Here is a 13,992-nt window from a genome sequence, read left to right on the forward strand (position 1 = left end):
ATTGCATTTTGTGAGCAGTCCAGCTATAAGGGTGGAAACAAGTTGGCCTGTATCGATAAATTATGCCACCGAGAATCTAAATACACCATTCCAGCAACTAGTAGATGTTAAATAAGGCAGAAAACGCCAAAAAATGTGTAAATAGCCTACAGTGCCGAATACACGTAGTTGTTTGAGACAAAGTTGACAGCTTATTCTTCGAACTCAGCCTTTAAATAATTTTGCGAGTTGTCCCCTAAAATCTTCTTTTTTCTTCAGGAAAAATCTTCAGGAAAAGAGCACCTTTTGCTGCAATTTGCAGCGAAGCAAGCACACATGCATACCCGTTTGCTTCAGAAGTGTACAGTAATTAATCGTAAATTGCCGTAGTGTTTTTTTTTTGCTGTGCATATTCTCCTGTATATAAACGGCTGGTCGTGAGCTAAGCTTTACTGACAGACACAGCAAGCATAGACCCTCTCATAAGTGGGGGATTTTTCATGCTTAACACGCAGGCCGTATACATTGAAGTTTTGGGACGTTTGGTGGAAATGTGAGGTTTTTGCCACAGTGCAAAAGAGCGCTTTCTAGAAAAATTTTATTTGACGTCCCCAGAAAGAATATAACTTTATTCCAGTGCATAAACTTTCATGACTCACAAGAACATGCCACCGACTGGGCTTTTCAACAGGTGCAGTTATTCTTGCTGAATCGAGTCATTTCACAAAGCTTTTTTGTGAATGTTCCAGATTTTGGATTTTCAGCAATGTTCCTTTTGAAGATTAACTCGATAAACTTATAAAAACAAACTTGCCACGGAAGATAAACACTAGGGCTTGCTCTGAGAGTGCAATCTTTCATGGCTAACCAGGCGGCTTCTACTGTTAAACCTCTTCGGGCAAATACTACACATGTACGGCTTGTCCCCAGAGTGCAACCTTTCATGACAAACCAGGTGGCTCCTACACGCAAAGCTTTTGTGACAGGTGCTACACACATAGGGCTTCTCATTAGAGTGCGATCTTTCATGATATACTAAGTTGCTTCTACTAGCGAAGCTCCTCTGACAGGTGCTACACACATAGGGCTTCTCGTTAGAGTGCAATCGTTCATGAGTAACCAGGGAGTCCCTCTTAATAAATCGCTTCTGACAGAAGCTACACCCATAATTCCTCTCGCCAGAGTGGCATCTTTCATGAGCAACAAGGCTGGATCTTTGAGTAAAGCTCTTTTGACAAATGCGACACACGAAGCTCTTCTCAGCAGAGTGTAATCTTTCATGTCCAACCAGCTGGCACTTATTAAAGCTCTTCTGACAGGTACTACTCACGTTAGCCCTTTCAGAAGAGTGCCGTCTCTCATGATTAACCATGTGGTGTTTTTGAGTAAAGCCCTGCTGACAGATGCTACACACGTAAGGCCTCTCTCCAGAGTGCAATCTTTCATGAATACTCAGGTGGGCTCTTTGAGTAAAGCTCCTCTGACAGTTGCTACATATGTAGGGCCGCTCGCCAGAATGCAATCGTTCGTGTTTACCCAGGTCGCTCTTTTTAGCAAAGGTCTTCTGACAGGTGGTACACACATACGGCTTTTCACCAGAGTGCTGTCTTTCATGAGTAGCCAGGTGGGACCTTTGAATAAAGCTCTTCTGACAGATGGTGCAAACGTATGGCCTGCTGCCTGTGTGCACTCTCATGTGGATGTCCAGGCTGCTTTTGTTACGGCATATTTTTCTGCAAACAGTGCAGTTGAATGGAGTCTTACTGCTACCCACTTTCTCTTGCACGGTTGGATGGTGGTGTTGTTGACAGGTCAGGGTAACATTCCCTCCAAACTGGATCTCGTTGCTATCCGTGGAAGGACTCCTAAGTGGAACGAATGAGACTCAAGATTAATGAAAGTATAGAAAAACAAGCTAAATGTAAGCCAGTTGACTTAACAAACCAGCCGTCTAAAGTGCACGTATACAGTGCACACAGCAGAGAGAGTGCAAGGGCACTGCAAAATTTAGGTACTGATTGCTCGAAAATATCACAAAGCATGGCAGTAGGTCATGCATGTGTAGATCGCATTGCCAGTACCCGGTTTCACACTATTACCAAAGAAAACTGCCCTAAACGATCTGCCATAAACCATGCCTGAAGTGTCAAAATTAGTCCTCTTAAATCACAGCTTATTAAATATAGGGCCAAATATCGATACACTTACACCACCCTGGTAGGCTTATAAAGCAGCAATATTTACACCAGATTACTGAGAGAAAAGTACCAGTCCAGGCCAGTCGCACGCAGACAGTCACCAGTTACCCTACTCCCCTTCCTCTCAGAAACAGCACAGCACGCCAACTTTCTTATTAGTGGAAACCTGCCCAATTTCACTTGTGCCATTTGCTCAACAACATCCACCAGGGCAGACAAAGCTCCTCCAGCAAGTCAATACAGTTACAGGGCTTAGTGGGAGCAACATGATCATCTTGCCGGAGGAGTAGCCAAGGCTCACTGTTTTTGCTAGTATACGACTTGTTGACTAAGCGCCTGCTGCAGTGGCTTAGTGGCAAAGATGATGTGCTGCTGAGCTTAAGGACGCAGGTTCCATTCAGGCTGCGGTAGCTGCTTTTCAGATGGAGGCAGGGAGCAAGAACGCCTGCATGGCGTAATTTCGGCGCATATTTAAGATCCTCGGGAGGTCAAAATTATTATGGAGCCCCTGCAACAGTATTCCTCATGACCCAGGGGTAGCTTAAGTGTGTAAAGTCCTATAGTCTAATATAATTGAGTATGCATGATGAACGGTCCGGAGCAGATGGCTAAAAACTTCTGGTGTACACCGTGCTTCCACACTTAGTCTACAGTCAAAGTCACCAGCAGCATATACAATTTTTCAACGGCATTCACCGTAACATGCCTGGGAACGAGTTTGTGAAGTGAGAAAATGCAAGTAGGTAATTGAAAAGCCTGTTCAGTGCGACACAGCTTATACACAACAGACATGTTCTCATGTTCTGAAAAAAAAAGGGATGGTATGTAGAGAAAACAGGAGGAGGTGCACTCATGCAGAGAAAGGGTGGATATCTTGTAGTTTCATGCTTGGTCATGTTAGAGGGAGATGTCATAAATTGCAGCACATTAGTCACCGTGTGGGTTGTGTGCTGATAGTCTTAAAGTGGCAGTGTGCTTTGTTGGAACAGGAAACCACAAAATTCTCCAGTTTTTCAACCACAATGTCAGCAGTAAATTGCCATTGTCGACTCATAATAATCGCATGAAGAATGTTTCAATGCAAAATGATTGAGTGGAAGAGGAATCGCGCAGCATCTGTGGCTGTAGCTAAAACGAGACTGGGTGTTCAAACATACCTCGCTAAGTAATCAACACAAGATACTCCAGCGGCAGTTACCCCACAATTCAGCCACAAATACCCAGGAAATCAACACAAACTTTTTCGACGGCGTCATCCCGTCAACATTGGCGTTGATAGACCCCACGGGAGCAGCCCCCCATTCAGGTTGACCCTCCCTGACAACCAATGCTGAAAACGCCTTCCCAGGTAACATTTTGAGGGCTGGAAAATCACCACGCCCATGCCAGACATCATTCACATAAGCATCACTGACTGCTGTTCCCCTCGTGGGTAAGGACACTTGCCCCTGTATTCAGCAAACTAACTTAACATTTGCCATAAAGCGGCCATCTGTAAGGAAACTGACAAAAGACAAGAATAAAAAAAGGCCAGTGTGCATTTTTTAGAAACGTTCTTTTGGGCATACTCATTAAATGCACACTTTTCCATGCAAGATATGTGTTTTCTATATTTTGAAACCTCCACTTTATTATATTTGCATCTTTATTAGATATAGGTTTATACTTACACCCTACGGTAGTGCAAGGGCTACTGGTACCTTTGCATTTCTATTCGTACAGGGCCACCCTGGGCTAAATTTGCTGCAATAGATCTCTTGCACTGAACAAACTCAATTGCTGCTTTCACGACATGCTCTCCACACAGTTTATGCTTCAGAATAAACAAAAGCATCGCCATTTAATGAAACTTACCCTGTGGTGCCAAAATGTAAGTGGCAAGAACAGGATTGAGGAACAGCCTCCGCAGCAATGTCTGTTTTATCTTGTGCAGCAAGAAAATTCCTCGGGGCACTAGCTTGGCTATTGTCTGTGTCCAGAACTGAAAAAATCAAAGATCAGAGCAGCTAATGGCAATGACTGTTAAACAATCCCCAGACAGGATAAACAGTTAGATAAACAGCTGGTACTATAATGCTGTATTCGGGTGGTTGCTCTGATACTTCGACCCGGAGTACGCTGATGCGCCGCTTCCCCCAATACGAGCAAGCGTCACCGCTCCTCAACCGAACGCGTACCTGATCTTGGAGCAGCACGCAACAGCGTACCCGCGGCACGGCCAACACGGCAACTGCAAACAGCCAGGCCCGCCAAGGTGTTTCAACAAATGGCGGCCTACAGATCGGATGCATTAGCTCCAAGCCAAAGTTGCGAAAGTATTCCTGCACTTTGAACACGGGAAGCAGTGCTACAAACAGTTCGGCGAACTGTCGTGTAAACGTGCGAGTCGTCATCATCTGAGCTGCTGTCCTCAGCGTCGATTTCGAGCTGCTGAAGCAGCGGAGACACGGTTCCTCTGCACTCAACAGGCGTCTCCGTTTCGACGTGATGCGGAGATGCCTTCAGTAATAGCACGAGAAGCAAAAACGTCGAAATACTTCCACAACAAATGGCTGGCTAGCCAGCCATTTGTTGTGGGAGTATTGTGTTGATAAACCCGATCGCCTCGGGTTTATCAACACAACGAATGGTCACAAGGGGAGCACATCGCTGGCATATATAGCACAGCCAACACTTATGTCACTGCCCTGTCGCCTTCTGAGTGGCAATGTACCTATGGCTATTAATGCATGGAACGTTTGGGAGCACTGCAATCATGACACGCCAGCAGGCATGTCACATGTTCTTTTGTATTTTGCGGGCATTATCAATAAGCTTGAAAACACTAATACTTAATAGATATAAAAACGGAAACTGGTAATTCAGATGTTTTGCAAGTCACCTTTTCTAATTAGGACTTTTTCTTAGCTTTGTTCGTTCAGAAAATGGCTAATTAATTGCAAATATGTAATTAGGCAATATAGAAAGAACTGCATAGCATGGCAAACACAAAAGTGAGCAACATGCATTTGGTCGCACCATCTTAGAGTGCATCGGCATATTTTTAAACTCTGGCTAGCTTTACTAAACCACCCTGTATAGCTTGCCCCTGCCTTATGCAAGTACAGACATTTTCAGTGTAAGACAGTTCGTTATTTTTTTGGAAATATTTTTATTTTGAACTGTCTAAGCACTTCACGCAATGGTGCAACTCGTACATCAGGTAAGATAGGTCTGTGTATGCAGCAAACCAATGAAACCATCCTGCATTATTACTGCCTTAGCTTGTAATTTTTAAAGGGGGTCTGGTGAAATTCAATGTGCCTACCAGCATTACACGCCCCACTTTTTACTAAGCTGACACAACTTTTTCACTATAAAAAAATACAGAGCAAATTGTTCATCTATACTTTTTCTTCGCTTCCTTTCATACATGAAATGGCAGCCAGATATTCCCACAAGGAGACATAGCCCCAGACCATAAACTCCAGCCATTCTGCATAAAGTCCTATAGGTTGTATTCCGTGGCGCGGTGCGCATGCTGGAAACCACATCTGCACACTGCCATGCTTTTCCCGGCACGTTTCCGCTGCTAAGGCGACGTCATATGCTTGGGCACTTGTCGATAGATGCTCTTAGTCTCCTGACTAACAATGGTGGTGGCAGAGGAATGCGGAGGTTATCGTATGTTCCCTGTACAACCAAGCTGAAGATTGTATCTACAGCAAACGCGTCACTGAACCGCTCGCACACCATTACAACCCGCCAATAATTGTCAGAGCTGATTAATGCACGAACAAACAAATCTTGAAGTTGGTCCTCTTGGGGGTCGCCAAGTAAGGGAAAATTATGGTCACACAGCATAGCAATCATGGTACCGTCTATTCCATGGAGGACCCCTTACGGTACAGAGCTTGAAAGATAAGTTCCTTTGATTCAACGCAGCTACAGAGCATAATGTTCACCATTCGGCATTGGTACTGGTGTGGGAAGCTGCACTTGTCGAATGTGATAATGGCTAAATCCTCTGCTCCAACGAATGGCAGAGACAGCTGCTGAGGCACATCTTGACGGACAACCGTACGCTGGCTGCCATTGTCAAGCAGTATCCATACCAGTCCCCAGACGTGTGTTCCCCAAGCCCACACTGTGGCAGTTTCGAGCAATACTGCTCATGAAGATGTGCAGCTCACAGGAGCCGTTGTTACCTTCCTCGCCGAATTGCCGCCTCTACATTTTCCGCACCGATGAGAGTAGCTGGTCGTGGAGTGTCCGTTGCTCCTTGCACCTAAATATCGCACAGTGGTGAAATATTCTGCCCTGAGCAGTAGTTGCAATTGAGCCATGCTGCAGCTTATCAATTGCAGGCTGACAGGCCCTGCTTCCCACAGTGAAAGCAGAAATACTTCCTGGAGAGCTGTCGGCGCTTTTCCATTGCTGGTATTATGGCCTGGCAGTAGTATGTTGCATGTGCTGCAATGTCGCAGAGGGGGCACGTAGTCTTCCCAAAAATTGATAAATTGATACCTGGCAATGAATAATCCGCTGGCAGCGCTAACGTGGAAGGTGGCTAAGGTGGTATCACATTGTGGTTTGCTAACAACCTCTTTGAAGTAGGCTTCTTGCATAGCACGCAACTCTCCTCTCCGCTTTCAACTTTCACTTGCAAAAACTTGAGGATTGCTTTTACTTGGCCCTGTTGGGATACTGCTCTATAGTTCACTGCTATTGTGTCCGTGCGATTATAGTAGAGCATTGCCATGCCTTCTGGCACTGACAGCAGCAGCACCAGGCGCACCACAACCGCACACTCAGCAGATGGCATGCCTAGGCTGTCGAAACAACCAGTGCTGAATTGGATCTGCTCGTAAAGGCCTTGCAACTGTGATACTTGAGATGACAACTCAATCAATTCGATGGAGAGTAGGCTGTCTATGTGGTCCTCGATGAGGCCTTGCCTACCATAACGCTCAGTGAGTACCATGACGGCGATCTTGTAATTACCATCAGTCAGGCATATCCCTTCGATTGCATGCTTGCATGGCTGGTCAAATATGTCTTCAGGCATTGAAACTTTTCAATATCTGCGAGATTGGGGTGTGCGTGTATGGTCACTGAAGAGCGCTCCCGAAATCCCTCTCACTTGCGACTTTCACCGTTGAAGACAGGTATTTGAAGTTTTGGCAAGGCGACGCGTACATTCAGTGCTTAGGTCCTACCGTGAGCTGCAAGGACTTGGCTGACAAGTTCTAAGTAGCTCCGGTGGCGTTGCCAGACACGTCGATGATCCTGCCGGCCTCCGCAGGTAGCCATCCATGACTACAGCACCAGTCGATACGCACATGCTCATCATTGACCACAGCCAGCTAGTGCATTGCCAACGTTCTCATAGTAGTCCAGAGTGCCTGCGACTTCTTTGTTGAACGTTGAACTCCTCACCATCAAAAGAGTTGGTGATCTGGGCATCCAACTCGGCAGGAACGAAGTCATTTTCTTGGAGCCATTCAATTTCCTGGAGGTCGGATGATGATGGTCGAGTGCAGCCAATGAGCAGCTCGTTGGCTAGAGACAAAGTCGGGTGGTGGAACCACGAAGAATACCTTGGCACCAGCACAGCTTCTCCATCGTCAGAATGGTGTTGGTGCGAAGGATACCGGCCTTCTTGCAGGTTTACAGCACCAGGGAAGACGCCGACACCCTCGCTGCAGGATCGAATGACTTCTGCCTCATTATTGCGTGCTCACGTGCAGCCCCCGCTGAACACCTGATTCATTCTCCTCTACTTCTGTACTTGGTACAGCACATGGTATTTCCCACCATGCCCTTTGCTGCGGCAAACTCAAAAGCTACCGTTGTATCTTAATTAGCACGTGCATGAAGGCTTACAATTTTTGGGGAAGCATTATTTGGATTGTGTGCTGAACAACTCTACTATCAGCAAAGTGCGTACGCACCTGCGTCGATATCTATTTTCGCAGGCAATTGTGCTGCAGCATACACATTTCGTGCATAATGCCACTTTCTTTTGGCGGTAGTGATGCAGAGTTGTCATGGGCAAGTAAAGCAACACCACACAATGTCACTGCGATTATTCATATCTGTTGATGCCACGCCCAATAATCGGGTAATAAGGGTGCGGACAACACACTCCCGGGCCCGTTTCTTTTTCTGCAGATGCTGACACATGTGCAGACATGGCGGACACTGTGATGGCAGTTTTCAGTGTTGCCAATTGAAGAAATCACCCGCTAAACTTTAATGTGAATGCCATCCATACTGGCGAGAACCAGGCTCTTTTTGTTACCGACAAACAAAAAATTACATTTGGAGTTAACACACTATGGCTACCCTTAGGCTATTATTTATAACCAAATCTAGAAAAACTAAAATACTACACAGTATGATGAAAATGTGCGCAATGAGCTATGAACTTAAAAGAGAAATGCATCTTTCACAATAGCACTACACGAGCTCTGCCACAAAGCACTGAAAAATTTACTGACAAGCAACATTTCGCAGACAACATAACAGAAGCAGCACAGTTGGTGTATTTTAAATTTCGCATAGAAAAAAATGCAGAAAAAGTGTGTTAATGCGGGCCTATTGGTACATAGTTTTAAGGGCAGTGCTACATGGGACAAGGACAGAAAGAGGAGACCTGGGGCTGACTGACAGCAAAACCGCCACTGCCTTATCTCCCTTTGCGTATTTTTTGAAACTTCACACAAAACTCCCCAAGGCTTCCGATTATCACTGCATAAAGTAGAACAGACTTACTCAAAAAATTATTCACAACGTAAGTGACCAAAGGATTTTTTTGTTAGGTGCTTCATACTGGAATGCTCAGACAAGAAAAGAAATCCGAGATTCTAACCTGGAAATGCTTCATCTGTCTGGGAGCTTCCACACTTGAGTAACAGAAGACCGCACTGCGTACCTGCAAAAAAAATTCATACTCAGTAATGTACAGAGGCCAGCAGTTAGATTAAATAGGGCAGTACCTATAGCACTGGTAGCAATAGTTGTTTGTGTCGTTTGGCTGCAGGATACACCCCAGCTGCAGGCTGCACCCGTCGACATTGCCATGACGGAGTTCTCAGTCATCAACGATGACGCTAGCAACATGCTTGCTCTCAGTGTTCTAGCATCCCCTGCAAGTGAAGAAAGCAACCAACAGGGAAAATTTATAGTCGTACTAAACCCCAAAAAACTGCATCCAGACACTTCAGCCCACCAGATATGCCTCCTGCAAAGAGACAAATGGTTAAAGAGAGGAGCTTTTTCCTATGGAAAAAAAATCCGTATGTTCTCACAGCATCATTGAGAATTACTGTCATATATTTTTCACGGCAGTTCCCATCAAAGCGTCGCCGGACTATAATTACCTTAAAAATATTATTTGAAGTACACAGACAGACTTGAATTCACTGCGGTTTTGCACGGGTAGCTAATGATAGTCCCGCACTGCGACCACCTTATAATTCAAGTGACAATGCGGGGCCAAGATTTAATGGTAATGTAACATAATGTAACAACCTAACCTTCTTCTACCTAACTTAACCTAACCTATTCTAAACTAATTGAACCCAAGGTAACCTGACCGAATCCAATGCCACCAACTGTAACGAACTTAACCAAACCCAGCCGAACTACACCAAACGTAAGCTATCTTAATCTGAACCCAACCGAGAAGTCCTGTACGCCGATAGCGTGGTAATAGCAGTGGTAGGAATAACCAAAAAAAATTTGCTAACAAAATCCGCACAAACGCAAACCGAAATTTTAAAAAAGTTCAGCTACGTAAGATTCGAACCAAGGTTTTTCTATCAAAAGCAGGTACTCTACTGCAAAGCCACGAAAGCAGCTACGCGAGCACCTTTTCGAGGAATATTTGTCTCAAGGAAGCTTCGGGTGGCGTGTTTAGTTAATCAGAAGTGACTGCCGTGAAAAATTCTCGCTGGTAATTCTCATGGCTGCTGTGAGAATAGACACTCCAAAAAAGAAAATACATGGACCATGCATGGATTAATTGCCCACACGGGGCACCTTGATCAATCTTGGTGATGGTGTTGGCGACACCGCGGACCCCGAGCCCCCATACTCACGCTGTAACCGACCGTGGTAATGAGTTTTAAGGTGAAGGGTAGAAACCTCTAACAGTGGCCATCGGAGCCTTGGTCAAGCTCCGGCCGATGGACTCCCTGCCTGGTAGACAGGCAGGGAGGTCCAGCACCTCTTTGACTACCAGGGTAACGTCAAAGGAGAAAGTACCCCCGTCTCCCTGCTTTTATACATGCTGTATGGTATTTTCTCAACCCCCCCCCCCCCCCCTCCAATGATCGGCCTCGCAAAAGAGGCCGAACTGAAGTACTTGATAAAGAGAAGGCAGAACATTTCTTTAAACATCTTGTAGTTCATTCCACAGGGGACACCCCTGTTGGCAAGAAGTCAGTCATTCTTTTGGCCAAATGCATTCAGTCTGTTGTCGGCTCAGACTATGATGCTAAGCTTTCATCCGGTGACCTACTTGTTCAAGTAAAAAGAAAAAAATCAAAGCTAAAACCTCCTGAAACAGACCACGTTGGCTGACCTGTCTGTTACTGTGACTCCACATAGAACCCTCAACTCCTCCCAAGGTGTAATCTCAGAAAAGGAATTACAGTCTGAGACAGAGGTGGAACTTCTTCAGGCGCTTCAACCTCAAGGAGTAACTTCTGTCAAACAAATTGCAATCCGTAGAGCAAATGAAGAAATCCCAACAAAGCATCTTGTCCTAACATTTGATTTCACAACCCCACCCGAAAAGGTCAAAGTGGGCTTCCTAAGCTGCAATGTACGACCATATGTCCCTAATCCCAGGCGATGCTTTAAATGCCAATGATACGGCCATGGAACTCTATCATGTCGAGGAAAGCTGACTTGTCCTAAATGTTCAGAGTCTGACGAGCTCGTCGCTACAAGGACTGCCTGTTCGTCCATGTGCACCGTAGTGACCCACCGTCTACTGCTCGGAAAAAGTGGCGTGAATTGTGCCGGCTCCTCGACGGGACGACGGAAGGCATCTGGCAGCTGACCTTGGCCAACCTTCGAGCCAGTCTACCTCCTAAGCAAGTAAGAGCCACCTACCGGGTGCATACCAGTGGAGACTTCGTCCTTCCGTTGGACGTGCAACGTGTTCTGGAGCTTGGGCCCAAGTGTGCAGTGGAGCCTGCCAGAAAGGCGCCTGAGCTGCTGGGACTCCTCAGAAAGGTGGCGAGATTATCCCCTGAAGGTTCGAATGAAATATCCGTCAAGACTACTCAACCATGACCGATAGTGGAGCCTGAGGGGTTGTCATGTGGTAAGGCGAACCCATACCAGAAAGGGAATTGGCCCGAGACGAAGATTATGGAAGAAAAGTCAAAGAGAAAGAAGATTTAGAGTACGCGATGCAAGAAGGAGTTGGAAGGGGTCAATAAAAAACATACACGGAGGGATTAGGAGGAGGAGGTGATTTGACCAGCAAATGGGAGCCTGGCATGATAGAATGCGAGGCGAAGAGGAGGGCGACGAAATTGGAGTGGACAGAGTGGAAGTAGGTCTTGGGAGGAACGGTGGCAAGTTCGGGCCGTGCCCCACAACGCACCAGCGGCATCGCACCGTTTGGCAGCGGGCAGCTCGGAACCACTGCAGGAGGCCAGCGGCTTCGCTCTGCTGGCCTCCTGCAGCGACCGGCGGCATCGCACCGTCTGGCAGCGGGCAGCTCCGGACCACCTATGACCAGCAGCTTCGCACTGCTGGCCTCCTGCTGAGCCGCGCTGCTCAGCGAAGCCATGTCATCGCACCGCGGTCCTCCGGACCACGACGCACCAGCACGGGCCATCGCGACATTTGGCGACGTTCGGTGACGCGGAAGCCTACCCGCCGGGCCACGTCATCGGCATCGCAGCGGCTCCGACGTGCTGCAGAGTAGGACTTGTTTGACTTCGGCATAGACAGTTCATGTATTATAGTGACGTTTTGGCTAGATTTTTTGGAGTGTGAGGTCGTGTCTGTTTTTGCTGTTTAGTGTGATATATGTGTGTTCAGTCGCTATGATTTCGTTCGTTTGAGTGGTTTTGTTCTGTAAATATATTGTGTTGCCATCGAATGAATCAACTTGAGCCTCATTACTCGGCCGCGTGAGACGCGTGGCAGGGGTGGTGCTGATATATGTCACTCCGACCATCAACTAGCGGCACGATGCAATTGCGTACGACGAGGTTCGGTCAGAAAATGAACGCATCCCGGCTGCTTGAAACAGTGCACTCAAGCCGCCCAATACGTCAACAAAGCTATAGGTTTCGGTAACAGGGCAAGGCAGGAGAAACATCCACGGGCCAAGGCGGGCAAACCTTACCTGGGGCTGTCGCAAACGACGAGATGTTTTCACAGCAGGTCGTGCGATTCCCGGACGTCGTGAGAGGCACACACAACCGGCAACGTTTGGAGGCCAGCATGTCTCCGAAGAGTTCTTTTCCGTAAAGACGAATTTCACGCACACCTGATCGCCAAAAAACCCAAACGCCAACGACTTGAGTGTTTACAAGCAGCAGTGGGGTCTAGGTTACGCAAGGTTATAGTCGAGAGAGCCGTCTTTGACTTTTGATTGCCCTCCACGATTGAGGGCGCTCCAGGCGTATGTTCCAAACTTCCTGGGCGTTTTTTTTTGTAATTTTTTTTTTTGGGGGGGGGGGAAAGGAATAGATTTGCAGTGACAAGTTGTCGCTGCCGCTTGCGCATCGCTAGCAAAAATCGCTTGTGTGGAAGCGAAGTGGCCGAACCGTCGGACGCAACGGCAACGTACGCATGCAGCGCCGCTATTCCCAGACGGCACTCAAGCGCCCGCGTCATATGGATCACTATGCTCTGTGCGTGCTACGGAGGCACTGAAGCAGTGGCTTTTGTTGAAATTTCCCTGCGCACTTAACTCCTGTTCCGTCGTTGTTCTGTGCATCGTGGTTCGGCGTGCAGTGTTTTAACGCTGGCAAACCGGCGCGCGTGAAAGTTGTGGCATGTTAAGGCGCAGTTCAGGAAGGTAGCTCGTCCTCGTGTGCCTCGCCGTGCTCCCGCGCTAAAACGCCGGCGGACCTGACGATACTACCTCTGCTACTGTTGTGACGCCTTCGCCTCCTCTTCCCTTTGTGCCTCTGAAAAGGTGCGTCTGCCTTCGCCCGTGTCTGTGTCCTCGACCCCTTGGGGGACGCCGTTGTTTCGAGTCGCAGTGACATAGTGTACGCGCAACATTCCCGGGGCGGGCGCCGTTCCCGGCTGGGGTTGGGGAATGACGACTCCGATTGCGTTCAAACTAGGCCTCATCGGGAGGATGGCAATGTCAGGTTATTTTGTGGGACAGCGAAGCTGCAACATGCTGCAGGCACTGAAGCAAACGATCGCTAGAAAATGTGCAGATTCCCCGCCACAGTAGCGTCGGCAGAATAAAACCAGAGCCGTGGTTGCGTGCTGATTAAAGGGGTAACCACATGCAGCTACAGCGATGTGGAGAACGTAGCTCAGGGTACGGCATACAGGTAGCGTGGGCGACAGCGACGAGGGAAAAAAATCTACACATAGACCACCGTACCAACCGCAGCGAAGGGCCGTCGCCGCCGCTCGTGTTTGGTTGGCCCGAAGCACCCCACGAGCGAGCAAAAGCAGCGGAGTGCATTGCCGGGTTGTGTATAGATATTCTTGCTCGTCGTTGTTACATCAGCTGAAGGATCGCAACTGTGGTGCGAAGAAGCAACGCCGGAAAGTGTGCTGGCTCCTGCACTGCTGTTCAACCCAGGCAGCCGTTCAAGTCCAGCTTCCAAACGTA

At 47.5% G+C, this 13,992-nt stretch overlaps 2 protein-coding genes across 7 annotated transcripts in view; one reads left to right on the forward strand and one right to left on the reverse strand.

The window, feature by feature from the left end:
- Positions 1-563: 563 nt before the first annotated feature.
- LOC144158577 (uncharacterized) lies at positions 564-12,778 on the reverse strand. 2 transcript variants are annotated; one of them, XM_077689556.1, is made up of 5 exons: positions 12,535-12,776; positions 9,158-9,307; positions 9,031-9,093; positions 4,032-4,158; positions 564-1,844 (listed from the first exon to the last, which is right to left on the reverse strand). In XM_077689556.1, exons 1-5 carry the CDS (start codon positions 12,632-12,634, stop codon positions 809-811), a joined length of 1,476 nt encoding a protein of 491 aa, XP_077545682.1. In that variant the 5' UTR covers positions 12,635-12,776; the 3' UTR covers positions 564-808. The 2 variants fall into 2 exon arrangements, with proteins under 2 accessions (XP_077545682.1, XP_077545683.1); XM_077689557.1 differs by lacking the exon at positions 9,158-9,307 and having other exon boundaries at positions 12,535-12,778.
- A 95-nt stretch (positions 12,779-12,873) lies between these two features.
- The window catches only part of LOC144158581 (uncharacterized), a 116,830-nt gene continuing 115,711 nt past the window's right edge, over positions 12,874-13,992 (forward strand). The window contains exon 1 of one of the 5 annotated variants that reach the window (XM_077689561.1): positions 12,874-13,332. The gene's annotated coding sequence lies outside the window, so the exon portion shown is untranslated. The remainder of the gene's footprint in view (positions 13,333-13,992) is intronic. The other 4 variants (XM_077689564.1, XM_077689562.1, XM_077689563.1 and 1 more) reach the window with 4 other exon arrangements.

This window comes from Haemaphysalis longicornis, unplaced genomic scaffold (genome assembly GCF_048455015.1).
Source record: "Haemaphysalis longicornis isolate Haplotype H1 unplaced genomic scaffold, Haemaphysalis longicornis Haplotype H1 scaffold_10, whole genome shotgun sequence".
NCBI lineage: Eukaryota > Metazoa > Arthropoda > Arachnida > Ixodida > Ixodidae > Haemaphysalis > Haemaphysalis longicornis.